At 40.9% G+C, this 23153-nt stretch overlaps 1 protein-coding gene across 2 annotated transcripts in view; it reads right to left on the reverse strand.

The window, feature by feature from the left end:
- eml6 (EMAP like 6) overlaps positions 1-23153 on the reverse strand; it is a 46489-nt gene that overhangs the window by 1394 nt on the left and 21942 nt on the right. The window contains exons 20-38 of one of the 2 annotated variants that reach the window (XM_067259280.1): positions 9953-10080; positions 9644-9785; positions 9378-9530; positions 9094-9225; positions 8879-8967; positions 8610-8777; positions 8303-8504; positions 6020-6146; positions 5857-5935; positions 5005-5134; positions 4527-4625; positions 4183-4203; positions 3053-3226; positions 2033-2241; positions 1555-1712; positions 1246-1360; positions 971-1159; positions 428-600; positions 121-283 (exon numbers count right to left, since the gene is read on the reverse strand). In XM_067259280.1, coding sequence (XP_067115381.1) covers positions 121-283; positions 428-600; positions 971-1159; positions 1246-1360; positions 1555-1712; positions 2033-2241; positions 3053-3226; positions 4183-4203; positions 4527-4625; positions 5005-5134; positions 5857-5935; positions 6020-6146; positions 8303-8504; positions 8610-8777; positions 8879-8967; positions 9094-9225; positions 9378-9530; positions 9644-9785; positions 9953-10080 — 2651 coding nt within the window. The remainder of the gene's footprint in view (positions 1-120; positions 284-427; positions 601-970; positions 1160-1245; positions 1361-1554; positions 1713-2032; positions 2242-3052; positions 3227-4182; positions 4204-4526; positions 4626-5004; positions 5135-5856; positions 5936-6019; positions 6147-8302; positions 8505-8609; positions 8778-8878; positions 8968-9093; positions 9226-9377; positions 9531-9643; positions 9786-9952; positions 10081-23153) is intronic. The other variant, XM_067259282.1, reaches the window with a different exon arrangement.

A 23153-nucleotide genomic window follows, 5' to 3' on the forward strand; every position in this document is an offset into this window, starting at 1 on the left:
CTCTTCACATGAACTTCTCCTGTGTAAATATGCGTAAGACGTTCTTTATCACCATCCTCCCTCCTGAAATTTGATAAATTAATGTACCTCGTCTATACATATTTGACAATTGTCTCTTACCTCAATATACTTGCTGTCAGCCGAGAAATCCATTTGAATGACAAAGCCTGCAATGTCCTTACAGTAACCAATACGGTTCAGAGATGGACCCAGAGTCAGATCATAGAAGTCCACTGCACTATCCACTGAGCCAACCGCGAGGAGACAGTTATCTGGGCTGAATCTGAAGGAAAGTCAGATGTGTACACATTATGTGCAGATGTCCGGAGTCAGATTTTATTATCTTTTTGTGATTCAAGGTTTTGAAAAATGCCTTTAAAATTTGAGTAGAAACGGATAATAGTGTAGGGATAGTAGTAGGGCTTACCGAATATCTTGGATCCCTACGCTTCTATCTCTCTTCTTTCCCCACACGGTTAAGGAGTTGACTAGGAGGACAATAAATTCTCCATTTTCCATGCCAATGGACACCATCTCTCCGTTCGGGCTGAACGCTGTACACTTGGCTGGATGGCCCAAGCTCACTTTATTGAGAAGTTTCTGGGAGTGAAAGGCACACAAACAGTTAGAAGCAATGAAAATGACAACCTTAACCTAAACATTTCAAATCAAATTGTTGGTTTGTTTAATATTGCAGTCATGTATTGCACTTTCGAGTTATTAAGGCCATACAAAACTAACCTGGCACTATAGCAGACAGACATAATGCATTTCATAGTCTCTAGGAGTTGCAATCCCATTTCCCAACAGCAGTGTAAAATCCAGCAAGGGGGTCTAACCTAACCTGTCTGATCTTTTTCTCAGTCTAATAAGCTGAATTATGTGTAAGTCCTCTGGCCTTGTCCATGACAACAAACAAATACATTGAATTACAGGCCATGTTTCATTTTCATCATGATTCAGCACTCACTTTATCAGCAAGGTCCCATATTCTTATTGTGCCGTCATCACTGGCTGAGATGAATACGTCTTTGGAGGGGTGTGTTGCTAGTCCCCAGATTCGCCCCTGAGTATGTCCATTTATCATGGTGTTGGAAGCTGCATTCTTTTCACCCACTTCAATGATTTCTCCATCTTTTGTTCCCACGAGAATTTTTCCCTTTATCAGAAATGAAAGTAAGAAAACTTAAATATTTTACAACAATAAACAGAATTGACAGATTTCAACACATCCTACATACATACCTTGCCCCGACACACGGATCGAACGTTCTCCACGGGCTGACCCGTCTCCAGTTGGAACGCCCTGCAGCGCTTCATCTCTTGGTCCCACAGCTTCACTGCTCCCCCTTCTTTGGTTCTGTTAAACAAAAACAAACAGCTTTTTTCTCATGACATCCCCTATGATATTGCCATCAGTTTGTGCCAAAATGGTATTGTCCCTAATACACAGCATCACTCGAGCATATGACAAATCTACATCAGGCCCATCCCAATTATTTGGCCGCATTTAAAAAGAAAATTTCGATTCAATTAACACCCTGTGGTACTCACGGTCTCTCCTTTCCTCCGGTGACGATGAGGCCGTCCCTCAGGGTAGTGTACATGGTAAAGACTGGTCCTGTGTGTGCTTTGGCCACCACCCGCACTAGGAAATGCTCTCTCCACACATACACGTCACCGTTTATGGCACCAGTAAATGTCAGGTTATTCTGTGAAGGGAGCAATTTAAAATGCAACTGTATGAGTGTTTCACGTTCTTGTAAGATATATGCACAACGTTACTTGTTTTGACTCTGGGTAGCTCTAACTGTCGTTGTTGACTCCTTGAAAATTGACACTACTAGTACCACATTTATAATATTACAAGCTATTCTCTATGTACAGTTTTCTGAGTAATAATGTTTGACTTGTTATATATTGGTAAAAAACGTTAAATGTGAAATGTCAATCATAGGGTTCTTTTTTCAACTGTCCCTAGGTGTAGCAAATTGTATCAGCCAGTGGTGAAAAAAACACCAGTGATACTCACAGCTCCAAAAGCCACAGATAACATTGTCTGCATTCTGCCATCTTCCACAGCACCAATCACTCCTTTCTTATACATGAGAGAGCCTCCGACTAAGGTCCAAAATTTGATATGTTTGATCCCCACAGAAACAAACTGAGTGTCTGAATCTGGCCGGAACTCTACCACAAAGATTCTGTCAGCATGGCTGCCTTTACTGGTCACCTTGGTGCCTATGGACAAAAAATAAATAAAAAGACAAACTATGACCAAGTATATAAAGCAACCTTGAAATTGTAACAAAACAGTGTGATAAACTAGCAAGGCAGCCTTACAGCCTGTGTAATCAATTGTCCTATCCTCTTAATAAGGCAACGCCATTATATAGTATTTAACAACAACAATTTAACAGAGTTATGGCTAGACTTTTACAATATGACGTCCATTTTATTGTATTGGTTGAGCTACCGGGACGCTATCTACTCTGCACCTGCATCATGCACTAATTCACTGCATTCACAGAAATGGCTTGAACTGAGTTGTATGTACGACAAAGAAAGTTATTGAAAATGTTTAATGTTTTGGAAATAAATTCTGTGAACTGAATATCATTTTCAATTTTGTTCAAAAATATCGCAATACGTATTGTATCGTGAACCCAGTATCGTGATACGTATCAAGTCGTGAGCTGAGTGTATTGTTACACCCCTAATCTCCACCCAAACACAGTACTGTATAAGTACGCTAACTACAAGGTATTAAGTGGAGTGGGGGGCTATCCGATTGCTCCACGATTGCCCTGAGCAAGCCAATTAATCTAATCCTATTAAAATACATTATATAGACTTAAAATGTATAATTATGCATTCTTTTTTATATTTAGTTTTATTATATTACATGTTTTTATGTGATGCACACCCGAGTCTACCTTGTGTATGAAATGTGCTATTTAAATAAAGTGTCTTTCTCTATGAAACACTTTTTTTTTTTGTGGACAATTTCATGTGCAGCAAGGAATCATTTACAGTCTCCAAGTGGTCTTACCTTCATGCCAGCGCCACACACTGATAGTGTGCTCAGGCTCAACTCCCACAGACAACAGCAGCTTGCCCGTGGCGCTGAAGTTGACATAGCCAACCCCCTTGGCATGGGAACATCGCAAGACGGACAGCGTCTGCTTGGTCACAGCGTCCCACACGTGGATAGAGGGGGCAAGGCCTGCACACACAAAATCCTTTGTTGTTTTAAAGTATCGTAACCCAAGGTGAACAGATGTATTTAGACAAGGGCAGTGTATAGAAAAGGGTTTGAGGTTTAACTGATGGGAATATTGGCATGTTGAACTTTACAACCCCTCCTAGCTTGTTTAATACAGGCCTAGTTGTATTCATTTAAGACTGGTCAAGGGTTGGTATCAACATGCAGCACCTGTTTGAAAGGGCAGTACTTGAGAAGTGACTGAGGGTCTGATTCAGGATTAATGTGAGAGCAGGGAAACTGTAAACCACTGACAATCTTGTCTTTTGCTACTCAGACTCTCTATGGTACTATACTTATGTTTCTAATGTTTTATCCAGTTTCTACTTTTCTTGGCTTTTCACATGTTAGTACAGTATATGGCAATTTATCTAAATCCTTCAGTCAAATGCTGGTAAATATTTGAATTTCCTGTTTTTATTTATAAGATTTTATTATTTATAAAAAATTATACGTTCAAATAATCCTCAATCGCACCCTCGTCATACCAAACACAAAAGCCTCCTTTGCTACAGTGTTGCATGCTTACCATAAGTGTAAAGCAAGGATTCGTTCATAGTCAGACTTGCTTCAATATATTGTCTCTACCACTCTTCTAGGGGGGTTACACACTACATTAAAAGGTACTGTAGATGGACTTAACATGACCTGAACAGGGGGGCTTGCACAATAAATACTCACCACAAACTTCAGACTCTACACAGAAAACATGGGCAGTAAATAATACTTTGTTAAATACTTTGTTAAAAAACATCCTACAGAAGTTGAAAGAAATTGCAGCTTTAAATCGGGTTACTTGGGTGTGTTGCATGCATGAATGTTGTTTAGCAGTCACAGCCATGAATGTTAGTACTGTGGAAAAAAAAGATGTGTGGCAAAAGAAACTGACATGAAGAAGAAAAAAAACTACGTCTTACCTGGAAGATCTGTGACATCGCCTGTCATGTGATGAACAATAACAGGATGAGGAAGCGTCAAAAGAAAATCAGTGCAATGAGTAAAAGTGTCAACTTTCATCACAGTGCTCAATAAAAAGCCTACAAGTTAAAAAAGCTCTAGATGGCTTGCTCTTGTTATTGTCAATTGAGAAATAAAGGGATGGGGATATTGGAAGTAAAGTACCTTAAAAACCTTTATTATAACATTTCAAAAAGAACGAATTGGATGTACAGACAACTTTCTTTTCAAAGAAGCCAAATGTAGAATGGGGATGAGATCAATGGAGGCCACACTACGTTTATGTGAATGTGTTCTCACTTACCTATCTGCCCTGTAGCGATGATATTTTGATACTTTGGGTGTTGATTGACAGTGAGACAGAGAATGTCATCGGTGTGCTCAAGGTAAAAACTTTGCGTCCCTATAAAGAGAGGTCACTGTTCAATATACAGTAAATCTACTTTTCTCTGAACGCCCGTGATGTGGGATAACAATTGAGCTGACAATGTAGTTCATTATTCATAGTCTTCAATAACTGACTACCTAACCCTAACTTCACCCATATACCATGAATAATAGACCTAAAGCAAAAAACAACAACCTCAAACTAACTATAACTTAATCTTTCTAAAGCAAATTATTTGTATGATTAAATACTTGGTGGACTTGATTGACTCACTGAGATAAATATATCAACAATTCTTTCAAATATTGTAAATACTAGTGTTTGATTTTCAATTTTTGACCCAGGTCTGCATTCTACATTGCAGGTTGTTCCAGGCTTTTGTCCCCATACACACCTGCAGAGAGGTTCTGTATGACAACTGCTGCTGCAGTATGGAAGATGATATCTGCACCATCGTTTAGGTAATGAAGGTTGTTCCGACAATCAAAGCCCCTATAACCAAACACATGCTCCAAGGCCAGCTCCTAAACAAACACAAACACACCCACACATACATTTTTCAGTATATAATTGCAGAAAAGACTGTCAGACATACAGTATATGCTTGGGTGTTACTTGTAAGATTTATCGTACTTACTAATAAATTAGCAATAGCAAAATTAAGTAAAATCATTTAGTCTGAAATATCAAAATCATACCGGAATAGGAATGCTTTCCCACTACAGTTATCATTAAACATGACAAAATCAACTATGTTAAACCACACAGTTTAACTGTTCCTGACAATGTTCCCTCTAAGCTGCGCGCCTGCGCGGTATTTTTTTAATTATCATTTAATAAAACTATAAATGTTTAATTGATCGGCCAAAAGCGGCGAAGCCCTCTTCATACGTTTCAATGTCACTCTAGGCTACACGCAAGCTTTTAACAAAACGACGACACTGGCGCTCAGCTCAAGCTTTGACTACCAACGAAAATCACGTTACCTTACAGGCACCCAAAAAAAGGGGCAGTTTTACATTTAAACACAAATGGTTTGATGAAATCGTTCAAACGGACACAAGGGATGTTCAAGTAGGCTGGTGAAGCTTTCTGATATATTTAGTTACGAAGAAGCTACCGGGGTTCTCTGCAAACTTTGCTCAGAGTACTGAGGTTTGCGCTCAGACAGATTTCTATTTGCTCAGTGTGGATTTTTTTTTGAGGGAACATTGGTTCCTGGACAGATTTAGAAAGCATGACAAACCTCAACCACTTTCTTCTTCTTGTTAACATTATTCTTCACCAGCTTCTCTGGCAAGGGGGCAGCTCGACTCACAGGAGGCCTGCACACACCAAACACTGAACGCATTAGTATGGATAACTGCATACAGTGGACCACAGATACACACAGGGGAATTCCACTCTACCTTTCCTCCACTGGCACCTCTTTCTGTTGCAGGTGGGGCTTGGTGCCAGTCATGCCACGAATGCTGACAGCGTAGATCTTGGTGACATAGTCTATGCCCTTTTCTCGTGCAACATCGCTGTCATATCCTGAAAAAACAAGCAGTATGAGATTTGGCTTCAGGGAGAATCCTTCAATATTATTTTGTGATTATTAATAGATTTTTTTCATAATTTTACTGAACTAGAGAGGGTACAATTTATGGGGAAATTGTAGGGTGTGCTTGCTTGCGTCGGTTGCACAGGGGTCCGTTTTTGAATGCAGACATCCCAAGTCTTCCGGAAGGTCCGGGAGTCTACCGCATTTCAATAGCGGCTCCCTGACGCCCGCAAATGCTGTACAATCTCCCGGAAATCGGGGATTTTGTATTTCGAGCGAGCGAGAGACTGTCTAATGGTAATTTCTGGTAGAGATAGGGGCCTACATCATGCGTCCGGATTGCGTCACGGGAGGAGGGGGGGGGGGGGGGGGGGAGTCTCTGCAGGTTGGGATGTCTGTGAATGAAATTTTTACAACAGATATTTCTGTAGCCTATATTTGATATAAAAATGCATACTTATTATTTATAAATATTACATAGATTTAAAAGCATTTTTTTTTTTGCTGCTCATTTACAACTGAAAATACGAGTGAAGTGTAGAATGAAATGGATGTCTTTTCATTTCCCCTGCAAGAGGCAGCCTCATCGTTGAATCAAAACGAATAAATTTGGCAGACCGGTGTAAAAATTGACCTAATCTCTATGACTTGAACGTAATTTTAAGTTTTTCCCTTCTCATGATATTTTCAGGCATTTAGCCTACTCATTGCATTCATTCATTAATAAAGAACCCCCTTTGAAGATTATTCTACGACGTTACCCGGCAGTAGAAGATGGAATCGCAATTCAAACAGTACCATCTGCTAACTGAAAATATGCCCCCCAAAACGTAAATAAGCTTGACATTTATTTAGTGGAAAATCGCTCATTCATAAAAAGCTCACTGGTAGCGATCATTGTCAGTAACAACGCAAAATGCGATATAGCCCTGTGTGGAGAAGAAGCTGCCCCGGTAAATTGTACTACGTACTGTACGGTACAGTACTAGACTACTGCTGTGTTCGTCTTGGTAGCGATTGCGTTGGTTGAATTGGATTCAACGTTCCGTTGTACGGTTTAGGCTGAAATTAATTATTTTCATGAACAGATTGACAACGTGTAGGCTGTGGCAATGAAGTTCAGGTTAGTAGTTAGATAGACTTAATTGATTTAAGTAAGGGGAGTGCCGAACATGTTCTGTCGCCGTTTGACTTCCTAAACAGCTGTGTACTGTAGATGTTTTTGTAGTGTGTCTCGCGTAAGCTACAGCGTTGCAGTGAGCTACACTGGTTTGAAACCACAGGTAATGGTAATTTCACCAACAAATCGTTTACTAATGTCAGAATAAATCATATAACGAAAATGTATATGTGAGGAATGTTTATTTTAACGATTGAAAACAGATACATCATAGACCACTGTAGTATGTGTTGCCCGGGCAACACAGGCTAATGTCATGATGCTAATACTTCAGTGAAATAGTTGACTACTGTTTCCGAAAGTAGATGTACTTCCTTAATAATATCAGCTTATACTGTACATTACACATCACAATTGTGTGTCATATCACAAAGTAAAATGAGTAAATAGTTATCACCCTGGCCTCTTTGCTTGTGGCGTTTCTGCAGCTGCCTTGCAGTAAAGCTATAGTTAGCCTAGCTATCCCCCAAGTTAACAGATGCGAAACGAATGTTCTGCCAAAGGAAGTCACGCGTGTTTTCGTGACGTTAGTGACGTAGTGACGTTAGTAACGTCAATGACTGTGGCTAGCAAATTAGCCACCGTTAGCTTCACTTTTCGCCACAAAAACTTAACTTAAGCCTAAACCATGCAACGGAACGTAAATTCCAATAGAAGCAACTCAATCGCTACCAAGACGAAACGTTTGACACCTACGTTGTCTATGTAGGCCAAATATTGACTGAGTTTTAGGGGGGCAAAAAGAATAATAAAAATAATAATAATATATATGTGAGAGAACAAAGGTTGTGCTCTCGCCGAAGGCTTGAGCACACCCAATAATAATATATATGTGAGAGAACAAAGGTTGTGCCCTTGCCGAAGGCAAAGCACACCCAATAATATATATGTGAGAGAACAAAGGTTGTGCCCTTGCCGAAGGCAAAGCACACCCAATAAGTTGTCCAGATTTCAAGTGTTACATACCTCCATCCTCCTCTGCGTCGTCGTCAGACTCCTCGCTATCCACCGCCTTGTTCTCTTTGTGCCCTGAAGCTTCTCTGGCCCAGATCATGAGGGCTGTGTCAGAACCCCCTACTGACAGCAACATGGTGTCGTCGTTGGACCAGCGAACGTTGGTCACATTGGCACTGTGCCCCACATACTTCTTAAACTTGGCAAACTGGCCCTGGAGCAAAAGAGTGTATGAGTATACAAGCACACTTACCTCTTGCAAAATAATGTGTGTGTTCTATTTGTACAGTTGGACTTCTTTTAATTGAAGTGCACTTACCTTAGAAGGAAAGCCAAAAAGCTTTAGAAAGCCAAAGTCATCTCCTGTGGCCAGGAGTTTACAGTCTTTGGTGAGAGAAGCAGCATTGACAAAACTCAGTGTTGGCCAGATCCCTTCACAGGTAGGGCCCAGAACTGATGTCCAAGTGGCCCAATCAACCTTTTCAAACTGTACAGACACACACAGTGTTTCAGAGTAAAAATATATGTATGTAAGAGTAAGTGCCTTTATGTCACACAATTTGGAAAAAATGTATCTAATCTTCAGACCTCTGCCACGTTAATGTTTTGTTTCCTTCCTCTTGGAGCTTCGAAGAATAACTGTTCTTTTGTACCAGTGTTGACCTGCAGCAATTTACCTGTAATTCACATACATTTTTGTAAACTTGATTACCTTCATCAGTCCTTTTGCCAGGCCCGGGTAAAATACTGTTGGCTTAATGGATTTTCCAATGTGTTTTGACATGTGTTTTTCTGGCCCTTACCATGGGTATCCCAGTCTATGTGGGTGATGTAGCTGGAGGCTCCTTTACAAATGCCAACCCTTTTGCTTGTGAGAACATTGTAAATGTCCACAAAGGTGTCATGGGAAGCCACTGCCAGGTACTTCCCAGCATCTGGCACACATTACAAGATTAACAAAGAGAAAATTGTTCTCACAATTCCATGTAGGATTTGTACAGATACTGTATTTAGAAATCTACTAGACTAATCATTCAATAACAAAACAAACCAATAAAAAAATAGATAGCAAAAACAAATAACACACCCTGGGAGAATCGTATATCAGAGATAACCTCTTTCCGGTGATGAAAGGTCACCATGTCTTCCAGGGTGTCAGCATTCACAACAAGGAAACTACCATCATTCAGACCCACGGCTAAGGCTTTCCCATCAGGAGAAAAGGCACAACACCTTCCACCTAAAGCACACACACATACACACACACACAAAGGACAACACAAAGTTAGATGCAATTTCAAGTAGTTAGTCAACTGTACTGGTAAAGAAAGGCACAAGAAACATTCAAGTTACCTTTCTTAAGTTTGCGGACAGCCACCATGCGATGGTTGGCAGACAACTCCCAGATGCGAAGAGTTTTATCATCACTAACAGTGGCGCATACTGGCAGCAGGGGGTGCGCAGCCAAACCCCAGACCTCACCCTCCATATGACCCTGAAGAAAGCACACAAACACAATGAGACAATGGGGAACTGCCCGGGAAAATAAATCCCTCACAGGAGCTATCGTCCTCCACTCTCAGTGTTAGTTGTACTGTGTATCCATGTTATATTTAGCTGTTGTGGAAGCTGCTCATCCCAGGGTTGGAGGAACCCACACACCTGAACCAGCAAGGTCATGGGGCCACTTTTGTCTATCTCCAAAATCTCGCCGTTTTTGGTTCCCACAAGGATGTGTCCATGTCCAAGAGTGATGGCTCGGATAGATGGGTTGTCCTCCAGCAGTAATCCTAATAACATGGTAAAAAAACAAATCCACAAAGTAACTAGAGAGGATACAATTTCTGGGGAAATTGTAGGGTGTGCTTGCTTGCGTCGGTTGCACAGGGGTCTGTATATTTTATATAAAAATGCATCGGGCCTACTTATTATTTATAAAGATTACATAGATTTAAAAGCATCTTTTTTTTGCTGCTCATTTACAACTCAAAATATGAGTGAAGTGTAGAATGAAATATGATGTCTTCTCATTTCCCCTGCAAGAGGCAGCTGACAGGCTGAATCAAAACGAATACATTTGGCAGACCGGTGTACAAATGGACCTAATCTCTATGACTTAAACGTCCTTTTAAGTTGTCCCTTCTCGTGATATTTTCAGGCATTTAGACTACTCATATTGCATTCATTAATAAAGAACCCCCTTTTAAGATTATTCTACGACTTTACCGGCAGAAGATAGAATCGCGATTCAAACAGTACCATCTGCTAACTGAAAATATGCCCCCAAAAACGTAAATAAGCTTGACATTTATTTAGTGGAAAATAGCTCATTCATAAAAAGCTCACTGGTAGCGATCATTGTCAGTAACAACTCAAAATGCGATATAGCCCTGTGTGGAGAAGCTGCCCCGGTAAATTCTACTACTACAGTACAGTACTAGACTACTGCTGTGTTGGTCTTGGTAGCGATTGCGTTGGTTGAATTCGATTTAACGTTCCGTTGTACGGTTAAGGCTGAAATTAATTATTTTCATGAACAGATTGACAAAGTTTAGGCTGTGGCAATGAAGTTCAGGTTAGTAGTCAGATTGTTTCAACTATTGAAAGACTTTTGAGTAAGGGGAGTGCCGAACATGTTCTGTCACCGTTTGACTTGAACAGCTGAGGAGTTTTTGTTAGCTACTCACACTAGTGTCTCGGGTAGGCTACAGCGTTGCAGTGAGCTACACTGGTTTGAAACCACAGGTAATGGTAATTTCACCAACAAATCGTTTACTAATGTCAGAATAAATCATATAACGAAAATTTATATGTGAGGAATGTTTATTTTAACGATTGAAAACAGATAACGCTACATCAAAGACCACTGTAGTATGTGTTGCCCGGGCAACACAGGCTAATGTCATGATGCTAATACTTCAGTGAAATAGTAGACTACTGTTTCCGAAAGTAGATGTACTTCCTTAATAATATCAGCTTATATTGTACATTACACATCACAATTGTGTGTCATATCACAAAGTAAAATGAGAAAATAGTTATCACCCTGGCCTCTTTTCTTGTGGCGTTTCTGCAGCTGCCTTGCAGTAAAGCTGTAGTTAGCCTAGCTATCCCCCAAGTTAACAGATGCGAAACGAATGTTCTGCCAAAGGTAGTCACGCGTGTTTTCGTGACATTAGTGCAGACCGGTGTAAAAATTGACCTAATCTCTATGATTTAAACGTCGTTTTAAGTTTTTCCCTTCTCATGATATTTTCAGGCATTTAGCCTACTCATATTGCATTCATTCATGAATAAACAACCCCTTTGAAGATTATTCTACGACGTTACCCGGCAGTAGAAGATGGAATCGCGATTCAAACGGTACCATCTGCTAACTGAAAATATGCCCCCCAAAAAGTAAATAAGCTTGACATTTATTTAGTGGAAAATCGCTCATTCATAAAAAGCTCACTGATAGCGATCATTGTCAGTAAAAACGCAAAATGCGATAAAGCCCTGTGTGGAGAAGCTGCCCCGGTAAATTGTACTACTACGGTACAGTACTAGACTACTGCTGTGTTCGTCTTGGTAGCGATTGCGTTGGTTGAATTGGATTTAACGTTCCGTTGTACGGTTTAGGCTGAAATTAATTATTTTCATGAACAGATTGACAACGTTTAGGCTGTGGCAATGAAGTTCAGGTTAGTAGTTAGATAGACTTTTGATTTAAGTAAGGGGAGTACCGAACATTTTCTGTCGCCGTTTGACTTCCTAAACAGCTGTGTACTGTAGCTAGATGTTTTTGTAGTGTGTCTCGCGTAAGCTACAGCGTTGCAGTGAGCTACACTGGTTTGAAACCACAGGTAATGGTAATTTCACCAACAAATCGTTTTCTAATGTCAGAATAAATCCTACAACGAAAATGTATATGTGAGGAATGTTTATTTTAAGGATTGAAAACAGATAACGCTACATCATAGACCACTGTAGTATGTGTTGCCCGGGAAACACAGGCTAATGTCATGATGCTAATACTTCAGTGAAATAGTAGACTACTGTTTCCGAAAGTAGATGTACTTCCTTAATAATATCAGCTTATATTGTACATTACACATCACAATTGTGTGTCATATCACAAAGTAAAATGAGTAAATAGTTATCACCCTGGCCTCTTTTCTTGTGGCGTTTCTGCAGCTGCCTTGCAGTAAAGCTATAGTTAGCCTAGCTATCCCCCAAGTTAACAGATGCTAAACGAATGTTCTGGCAAAAGTAGTCACGCGTGTTTTCGTGACGTTAGTGACGTTAGTAACGTCAGTGACTGTGGCTAGCAAATTAGCCACCGTTAGCTTCACTTTTCGCCACAAAACCTTAACTGAAGCTTAAACCATGCAACGGAACGTAAATTCCAATAGAAGCAACTCAATCGCTACCAAGACGAAACGTTTGACACCTACGTTGTCTATGTAGGCCAAATATTGACTGAGTTTTAGGGGGGCAAAAATAAATAAAAAAATAAATAATAATAATATATATGTGAGAGAACAAAGGTTGTGCTCTCGCCGAAGGCTTGAGCACACCCAAATACAAATTATAGTCATGCATAGTAAAAGTAAGATGTTTTTATACATTTTATCTATACACGAAACACTTATTTATATTGTTGTGGTAAGTTATGGTTTGGGAAAAGCCTCAAAAGAAAATTAATTGAATGATCACTACAACCCTAACTCTACCAATGCATATACGAGGTGTTTAATGACCAACGTAGTTACTGTTGTGGGAAATTGATTATGGGACAGCGAGGCAAACCAGGGAAGGTTACTCCAGGTCAGATGTTGGGGCCTAAAATGGCTGACTTCTATCTGCGCAATTAAGAAATGGTGCGCAGTTGATAAACTCCACTCCAAACTAGATTTAACCAGAACAGGAGAAAGTATGGTGGGGGAATTGGTTTGGCAAACTAAGTATGGGAAAGGAATTTGTATCCTGAGTGTAATAGGCTGTTGTTGCTCAACAGTGTATGGTAGACCCAATCAATTGGATGGGCCCTGGCAGGAAAGGGAGGGGGTCAAGACAGGTTGCAGGTGGTGGGATCAAATCATTGTTGAACTTAGTCTTAAGGGGCTACAGGCACTGTACCAATAGTGATGGGTTGTTGTTGTTCGAGGCCCGAATTTAGTGATAAGAGAGAAGGAAAGTCCGGTTCTGTTGAGTTGAGGAGGGGGTGTTGAATGCCAAGGACATTATCCCAGGACATTGGAGGGGGAGTAAGTAGAAGATGGGTTTTTTAGCTGTAGAGAAGTTCATCAACAACCTGACCAGCCAAAACAATGCACGCAGGGTGGAGTATGAGGAAGTAAGGTCAAGGGACAGACTAGAACTTTCCGATATGATGCCGTCATTATATTATACAGGGCGGGGGGATTATTCTCATTTAGTCTTTAAAACATGAATGTTGGGGCAGCAAGGGGTTGTCCTTTTTGTATGTGTTTGTGAACGCACATCTGCCTTGCCGAAATAAACCATCAAGCTGCCTTGAGCTGTTGAAAGATATTTTGCCTCCGACGACTTTTACTACCTTCCACGGACAACAGTTGGTGACCCCGACGTGATTGCTCTTAACTACTTCAAGAAACTGGTAAGTTATCTCATCTGTTTCTCTTATGAAGTAAAGGCTGTAACACGATTAAGAAAGAAAAATGAGTGAAGGGTTGTCTTTCGTCAAATCAACGTAGCTTGCATGAGTGGAATGCATGTGCAATGTGTGTGATTATATTGTCTCTGTAACAAAGTGAAATGTGGACTTCTACGGTTTTCAAAGACCAGCTTAGAGAGGCTTGGACCCCAGACGATGCAAAGTCAAGCACTGGGGTTGAGGAAAAAGCGTCCAGTCTGGGCAGAGTTCTGCCAAGATGCTGAGGAAGCTAGGAGCTGGCGCGCTGAAACTATGATCCTGGGCTCTAGTGTGACCAATTCGGTCGCATATGCGATCAAAATTTGTACTGGTGCGACAAAATTTTTTACTAGGTCGCACCGGTGCACCTAACCTCCTCGCATCCGCTGCCTCTCCAGGAACGAAGCGTTTGTTTCTTCTTTGACGGAACTCGCACTCATGGTTGGATCATATCGTGGTCTAAACTAATCAGAGACAGAGATGGGGCGGGTCTTTGCCTCTGATTGGCTGTGGTCCAGATATTCCTGTAGGCCTACACTGCTCCGTGCTGTGTGATTGAAATTACGACCTGAGCACCAGAGAATCAGTTATGGCAGACCTGGGCATTGTACGGCCCGCGGGCCACAACCGGCCCACAGGTTGTTCCAATCCGGCCCGCGTGAGGTAAATAAAAAAAACACAAAAAAAAAAATGTGTTGAGCGGTTGTAAATATGTCGTCCTGAAACACTAGTGATCAGGCAATTTACATATGTGCGCTTGCGCAACCTCACCGACAGGAGAGTTAGCCCTCGAAAATGAAAAACGCAAGGTTGATACAGAATGTAGAGTTTTTAACAAGACATGGACTTCTAAGTATCTGTTTACTGAGGTCAAAGTCAAAGCTGTGTTCTTAGTTTTGGAGAACAGGTCGCTGTGTTGAAGGATTACAATTTGAATCGGCACTAAGGGACTCAAGAAAAAAACTAACGCGGACATAATAAGAACTTGACTGATTCAGTGGGCGAGGCTGATGGTTTGCTAGTAAATTTCACACTCGGATCATCACCTGTCAGCTGTCCTTCGCATATCCACCTCAGACATTCAGCCAGATTTCGATGCACTTGTTCAAGCCCACTGGATTCCTCTCACATAACAAAATGAACTGCAAAAAAGTATTGCTTTTTGTATAAAGTTGATAAATTGCATATCTTTAACATACTGCAAAACAACTTTTCAGTGTTGGTGAAGATTAACTAGTTACAAATAAAATGACACACTGATGTAAATGATTATTTTAGTTTTTACTGTTACTTCATTAGTCTTTTCCTAGTTGACCAACATGTAAAATATTTATATAAGTATTTACAGAATATCCTTATTCTTCTGATAACCAGTAGCAGCTAATCAAAATATAGACTTTACTGCTTTTTACAATGGGGGAAAATGAATAGTGAGCAGAATTAAGTTCAAGTTATCGTTGATGCGGCCCTCCAACACATTTCAGGTTTCTCATGTGGCACCTTGTCAAAATTAATTGCCCACCCCTGAGTTACGGAGCTGGGCCATGGAGCTAACCCATGGAGCTAGGCTGTTAATGCTAGGGAGAGTGTGGCAAGCTGGTTTAGCCAAGGCCAAAGGGCAAGAAAGCCAAATTACAGGTGTTGGCCGTCTGAAGGGCATGCGACAGCAAGGGGGGACCCGCTATAAGACTTTGAGCCATGAAATGTTAGGTCTCAGTTCAGGGAAGCACTTTTAAACAGTAGCACTTTCTATTTTAAAATGTTTTATTTTGCTTGCAATGTTTTAGTTTGGCAGCTCAGTGAAGCACTTAAAATATTTTTATATACAGTTTAATTGTGCGTCAAATAAAACCAATATTTACCTACACCTTATTCTTGTTTAAGGTCATTTACATAATATATATGAATGTATATGGAGCGTGATAAAAAGGTGACTTTGAAATTGTGGCGACGCAAGGAAAAATTTGGGTGCACCAAAATTTTGTGCTGGTGCACCTAAATAAAAAAGTTTGGCGCACCAGTGCAACCAAGGGAAAAAGTTAGTCTGGAGCCCTGTGATCTCCTTATAGTCAGGCGTCAGAGAGGCAACATCTATCTGACACATCAGATAGATGTGTCAGAATCCTTGGTCTCAAGAAAGTATTGATCTGTCTGGTTTGGAAATAAGTAGATGAACTACGTAAAGGAGAAGCCCGAGTAAAATTTGTTGTAGAAACGTGTAGACAGACTAAAAATCATAGTTGTGTCTGAATTCGGTGTTAAATGCAGTAAAGAGCTTCTCCGCTAAAATTGTTGTTAATTAGAACGATGTAGACAGATGGGTGAAAGATGAGCTTTCACAGATGGCCGTCCCGAGAGTTTTTTTGAGGGAAAAAACCTAGCTGTATATGGTTGCTAATACGCGTGAGTTTGTCTGTAGAAATTGTATGTTTGTTACGTGGGAGGCGGATGGAAATGTGTCTCTGAAGAGAGGGCATTGCCGTAGGTTTTATAAGTTTCCTCCGTCCTGTGAGAAAGCGCCATCTCCCAGTCTCTTGACGGAGCTGGGGAGACCGTGTGTGTCTAAGAGGAGGTCTGGACAGACAGGAAGCTAGGAGAGGGACTACGGCGAGGGTGATCCAGCCCCCACCGTTCTTCTGTTTTGTGTACCCCGCCCTATCCACGTCTAGACGTAGACGCCCCTTTTTTGTCTTTTCTGAGCTGAGCTAAGTAGCATTTAGCTTGAAGATAATGTGCTTTTTTGAAAAACCTGGTGGAGATAATGTTCTGAAACAACGACAACTGAAGCTTTTCTATTATGAACCTACATTCACACACACACACCTATCTCTCTCTCCCAACCTTTTCCTTTTAACTTTCCGGAACGGAGCGAGATTTCATGAAGGTCCGGTCCAAACTACATCCTGGTTCAAGGAGACTGGACTCAATGGGGGGGTTTGACCATTCGGTAACACAACCGGTGGCAGACACTTTCCGGCGGTGTCAGTCTCTATACAAATCTAGGATGCTGGCGGACCGGTACCTTTTTTGAAAAGAGTTTTGCATAAAAAGGGCCGGGCTGCTTTCTTGCGGGTCAGGGGGTCTGGTCAAGTTCTGATGGTGGTTCGAAGGGAAGCAACGGGACAATACCTGAGCTAAACCCATCGGTTCATCATGTACCTCTATGGTGCAGCTACCGTCGGTCGGCTTAGGCCCCCTGAACAAACCTACATGAAGTGGCCTGGCATGATAAGTAAGTAAGTAAGTAAAGTTTATTTGTATAGCACATCTCGCAGATAAAAATCACAAAGTGCTTCACAACAAAATGCAATATAACAATACAAATAAAGAATACAGGAACATTTTAAATAGAAAAACATGACAGACAACCATAAAAACCCTCAACTAACTAAAAGCCTGCTTGAATAGCAAAGTCTTGAGTTGCTTTTTAAAATCTTCGACTGAAGTTGCACACCGTAGAAAGGGAGGCAAGGCATTCCACAACCTAAGGGCCACTGCTCGGACTGATCGATCCCCTCTAGTTTTAAAATGGGTACAGGGAACCACTAAAAGCTTCTGACCCAATGACTTCAAATTACGAGTGGGGGTATGAAGCTGTAGTAAATCAGAAATGTAAGGAGGAACTTCTCTATGCAGGGCTCTGAAGGCGAGGACCAGGATTTTAAATTGAATTCTGTACTGGACTGGTAACCAGTGAAGTGATGCTAAAACAGGTGTAATGTGTGCTCTTTTGTTAATGTCCGTTAAGAGCCTTGAGTTTGGAACGACCTGGAGATAGTCGAGCTCCTTCTTGTTCAAACAAGTAAAAAGACTTACAATAATCTAAACGAGAAGAAATAAAAGCATGAATAATCATCTCCAATTCACCCTTTGACACTACTGTTCTTAATTTAGAAATATTCCTCATTTGGAAAAAACTGTTTCTAATTAATTGTTTAGAGTGATGACCCAAGGACATAGCTGAATCAAAAACTACACCTAAGCTCCTGAGGCTCGGCTGGACAGATGAGCCTAAGTCACCAATATGCTGCTTTATCTGCGGGATTTTACATTGAGCGGCAATAATTAGTGTTTCTGTTTTATCTGAGTTTAAAAGCAAAAAGTTGTCCCCTAACCACTGTTTGATACTAGTCAAGCAATCGATTAAAGACGACAGTTTATAGAAGCCCGTTTCCTTAAACGAGCAGTACAATTGAATATCATCCGCATACAGATGGTAAAATATGTCGCCAAATTGACTAATAATCTGTCCTAGAAGAAATATATACAAGAGGAACAGAATAGGTCCCAAGACAGAACCCTGAGGTACCCCACACAACAATTCTGCAGTTTCAGACATGATCTCATTCACATAGACACTGAATCTTCTACCAGAAAGGTAGGATGAAAACCATTTTTAAACTGATCATGACATCCCTACCAGATCACAAAGTCTATTGATCATAATATTATGATCAATAGTGTCAAAAGCAGATGAGAGGTCCAATAAGACCAAAACTGTATATTTCTTAGAGTCAGCTGATGTCATAATATCACTACAAACTTTAAGTAGTGCAGTTTCCGTAGAATGCTTTTTTCGGAAACCAGACTGGAATTTGTTGAACAGCTCGTGATTCTCTAGGAAAAGAGTGAGTTGCACTACAACTTTTTCTAGGATTTTAGACATGAATGGAAGTTTGGAAATTGGCCTGTAGTTCTTAGGTTGTAATGGATCCAAACTGGGCTTTTTAAGTACAGGCTTAACAACAGCATGTTTAAAAAATCTAGTAATGACACCAGTTAAGAGAGAAGTATTAAGCAACTCAACAATACAGGGGCTGATGGAGTCAAAAGCTTGTACCAAAATCACAGTAAGGACAATATCCATAGGACAAGATGAGGGTTTCAATATATGTAACAGAGAGGTGATATCATGTAATGTCACAGGTTTAAAAGTGGACCAAGAATGAGCGGGACACAAGTCACAGGCAGAGATCAGAGAAAGTGATGGTGAGATGTTCGCCCTAATATCTCTGATATTTTTTACAAAGAAGTGGAGGAAATTGTTAGAGTCCACTTTAGATGACACCGTTTCTTGAGGGCCAGAAGGAGAGACTATAGTATTAATGGTGTCAAATACAATTCTGGGATTGTGTTTATTTGAGGATATAAGCTGAGAAAAGAAGCAAGTTCTCGCATTTCTCAGCATCTCGTTTAAAGTAACCCTAAGTTCTTTTAGGTAAAGCCTATGAACCTAGAGTTTAGAAGATCTCCAAAGACGTTCAACTTTCCTACAATTTCTCCTAAAACTCTGGATTGCTTCATTGATCCAAGGACAGGGTTTTTTGTGGAAGACTATACTTGATTTAGCTGGTGCTACTTTATCTAAAATTGCTAAACATTGACTGTTAAAAGCTTCGATAAACACATCAGCATCACTGCAACCCATCAGGGAACGTGGGTTGAACAGGGCAGAGAACCTCTCAACCGCATCAAGATTAATAATCTGCCTTTAAGCCCTAACTCTCAGAGGATCTAGAGGGAAGTTAATGTCAAAGAACACACAACTATGATCACTCACATGAATATCTTCCACACGTGCATGAATTACATCTAGACCAAGAGAGAAGACAAGGTCCAGGGTGTGACCCTTAATGTGAGTAGGTCCAGTAACATGCTGAGTAAAATTAAAAGAGTGATAGAAAGGAGGTCAACAGCTGAGTTACATGTAGAATCATCAATATGCAGGTTAGAGTCACCAATAATTAAGACCTTCTCTAGTTTGATAATAGATGATAAAAAGTCTGTGAAATCAGCAATAAAAACGCCCACCGGGCCAGGAGGATGGTAAATTAGCTGTAAAAAGTGTTAGTAAAACCAACTTTAAGCAACTGTGATTCAAAAGAGGAAAAACTTTTATCGCTCTACAGAAGAATCTGTCACGATGCACAACAGCAAGCCCACCACCACGGCGTGCCAAACGGGGCATCCCAGTAACAGAACAGTCAACAGGACAGAGCTCATTTAAGTGAACAAACTCATTTTCGCTGACTCATTTAAGGCGCTGACTCGGTGCATTGCACCGAAGAGCCAGATCTAAACCGATATGTGCAATTCTCCCTGGAGAGCTCTAGTAACAGAGTTCTCCTGCTGCTGGTTTAGAGGCATGGGCCAAGCAGGAGAAAACATGTCTAAAGTCTGCTCTCTCACTATAAAACTCTTCGCACATTCTTTCCCCTCAGGAAACATTCACTATCTTATGCTGGCTGTCATATTGTTTTGGAACATTCTGACCCAAGAGAAGTTGAGGAAAGAATGCTGTTAAAAAATCAGACAGTGGGAGCATAGGCTCCAGGATTAACCAACTAAACCTCATTATGATATAGGTCATCAGTGTGGCCATGGTTCAGAAGGAACTAAAAGCTACGGTTAGGTAAAGATTGCATGGTCTGGATTGAGCTGGAATTAAGGTTCATGTCCCAGTGTTTCAGGTTGGTAGTAATAATCATGTGGTCGTCTCCTGGCGACGCACGCACTAAGGAAGGGTGCTTGTCTAAGGGGGGGGGAATACCCTCGCTTTCTTTTAAGGATGCCGGGAAAGTCTGAAAGGTGGTGGAGGTTACTGGAGGCAGCTGGACTGCTCACAGTAGAAACACACCATCTGATAGAAAATGAGTGACACTGCCCCAGTGTGGCATGGAGTGTAACTAACCTAGGCAAGAAGAATGAATGAGCGGTGGCATGATGAATTACTAAGAAGTTTGTCTGAGAAACCAAGTTTGAACTATGCACTAATGCATGAGTGCATGATGCTAACAAGACATGTGACATATTGGGTGTTTAAAAAAAAAAATGGATTAATTAAAGTTTGGGGAGGGGAGGTACCCGATAGGACAGGGAACATGTAAACTTAGGAGAAATGTGTTGATGTTAAAAATAGGGTAGATAAGGGGTAGTAGTTAAGGACAAGTAGGTCCTTGGTTTGGTAAAATAAACTGATAAGGTGCCCAGACAGTGAGCTAATGAGATATAAGGCCCTATTTTAATGATCTGAAACGCAAGTATCAAAACGCAAAGCGCAAGTAACTTTGTGGGCGGGACTCCGGCGCTGTTGCTATTATACCGGCGGGATAAATGACTTTGCGCCTGGCGCAAATCTAAAATGGGTTGGTCTGAAGTACCTACATTACTAATGGGTGTGGTTTGGGCGTAACGTGCAATATCAGAGCGTCATCTCACATTCCCTTTAAGAGCAGGCACGCTGGTTCCATGGCGGATTGCTATTATAACGACGGATTTACCAGGTGCACGCCAGGAGCGGTTCACCGACGTTCTCGTCAGGGCCGTAAAAGATAGAGAAGTGACATTTTATGGGAAAGGCAGAGCAGTTTTCTAATTGCACTAAGTTGCCCACTCATGCTGCTCATTCAAATTCTTAGTTTTATTTTATATATATTTTATTTTTTAAATTGTTATATTTTTAAATGGTTTAGATCTTAGAATCAGTTTAACCATTGTACTTTTTTACTTAATTTAAGACCTGTATATGTTTATTGTTTGCACCTTCCTGCCACAGTAAATTCCGTGTTTGTGTTACACACATGGCGAATAAACCGAATTCTGATTCTGATAGGGATGGGAGACGAAACCCACCCAGCTTCGGTTAAACAGGCGTGGGAGGAAATTGCCACAATTGTTACAAATCAAGTTCACATACATAGAGATTTCTCATGAAAATCTTTTTAATCATTGACATGAAAGAAATGTAACACAGCCATACAATAAATCACAACAATGTAACGTAGCTTCGCAGGAAGAAGACCCTGACCTTGCCAGCAGTGCGCACGGGCCAAGCATGCGCCCTTAAAATAGCATCTGAATAACGCGCCATTGACTTTAGACTACGTTTTTCCTGGTCTGTGGCGGAAGAGTTTTTCTGAAACTGCAAAATAGCACCAGGGAAAGTTTGCGCCGGAACACGCCTCCTTTTTTCGCCCCCGGGAGCGCAAAGTCATTCCCTAATTTACCAATTCCCTAACCGCTCAGCCATCTGACTCCATAGGAGGGAAGAGGGAAGTTCCCCACGCAGGTGAAGCTAGAGCTCCTCATGGGGGAAACCCTCAAAGACTCAGATTTCCCTGCGACCCACATCACAAAGATAAATATAGCTGCAAGCAGCAATGGCGGATTCCTCCTTCAAAATGGCAAAATGTTGTAAAATTGACATAATAGATAGTTACACTGGAATTAACCAGAAGACTTGAAACTGTAATCTCTGTCAGAATAAAAAATAAAAAAGTTTATACCTTTGCCTGGATTAGAACCCACCACCCTTCACACATCAGCACTGCGTCTCATCCTACTACGACTTAGACATTTGATAGTTCAGTTTTTGTATCAAGAAATAGTTTCTCCAATGGCAAGCATTGTCAGATTTGGTTAAAGTTCAAACAGCTGTAATGTAGTCCTATTTGAATATGGGACATAAAAATGGGACAACGAGATGAATGGGTTGTTGCTGTAAAGAGTAGCTTACTCGTAGTGCTTTAAAAAGGTTGTTTGGGATGCCATAACTTGTCATGGAAGGGAATTTCAAATCATGCCTAGCATCAGTGGCGATTTGTCCTGGCTTAGGTTACTGAAATGAATTTGTGCAACAGGCAAAGAATCCACCTGAACAATCAATATACTTCATTAAAGCTAACTCGGTTGTGAATCTGACACTAACATGCATAGACTCCAAGTAGCTAACTACTGTGGTAAACCTGTCTTGTTTTGACGTGGTTTACACAGTCTCGCTAAACAGATGATCGGAGTATTGTTATGGGCTCAAATAAACACTCATTGCTATGTTTTACAACCGGAGGATTGACCGGAAGACTAGAAACCGTTCTGTCCCAAAAAAAATGTTTTGCCTTTGACTGGTTTTGAACCTACAACCCTATGTTTACCAGCACAACATCTCATTCAATTGAGCGATTCCCAGATCTGGACTTTACATTTTAAGTAACTGGATAATAAAATAAGGCAAGCATTGTCAGTTTTACATTTACATTTAGTCATTTAGCAGATGCTCTTATCCAGAGCGACTTACAGTAAGTACAGGGACATTCCCCCGAGGCAAGTAGGGTGAAGTGCCTTGCCCAAGGACACAACGTCAGCTGGCATGACCGGGAATCGAACTGGCAACCTTCGGATTACTAGCCCGATTCCCTCACCGCTCAGCCA

This window comes from Osmerus mordax, chromosome 21 (genome assembly GCF_038355195.1).
Source record: "Osmerus mordax isolate fOsmMor3 chromosome 21, fOsmMor3.pri, whole genome shotgun sequence".
NCBI lineage: Eukaryota > Metazoa > Chordata > Actinopteri > Osmeriformes > Osmeridae > Osmerus > Osmerus mordax.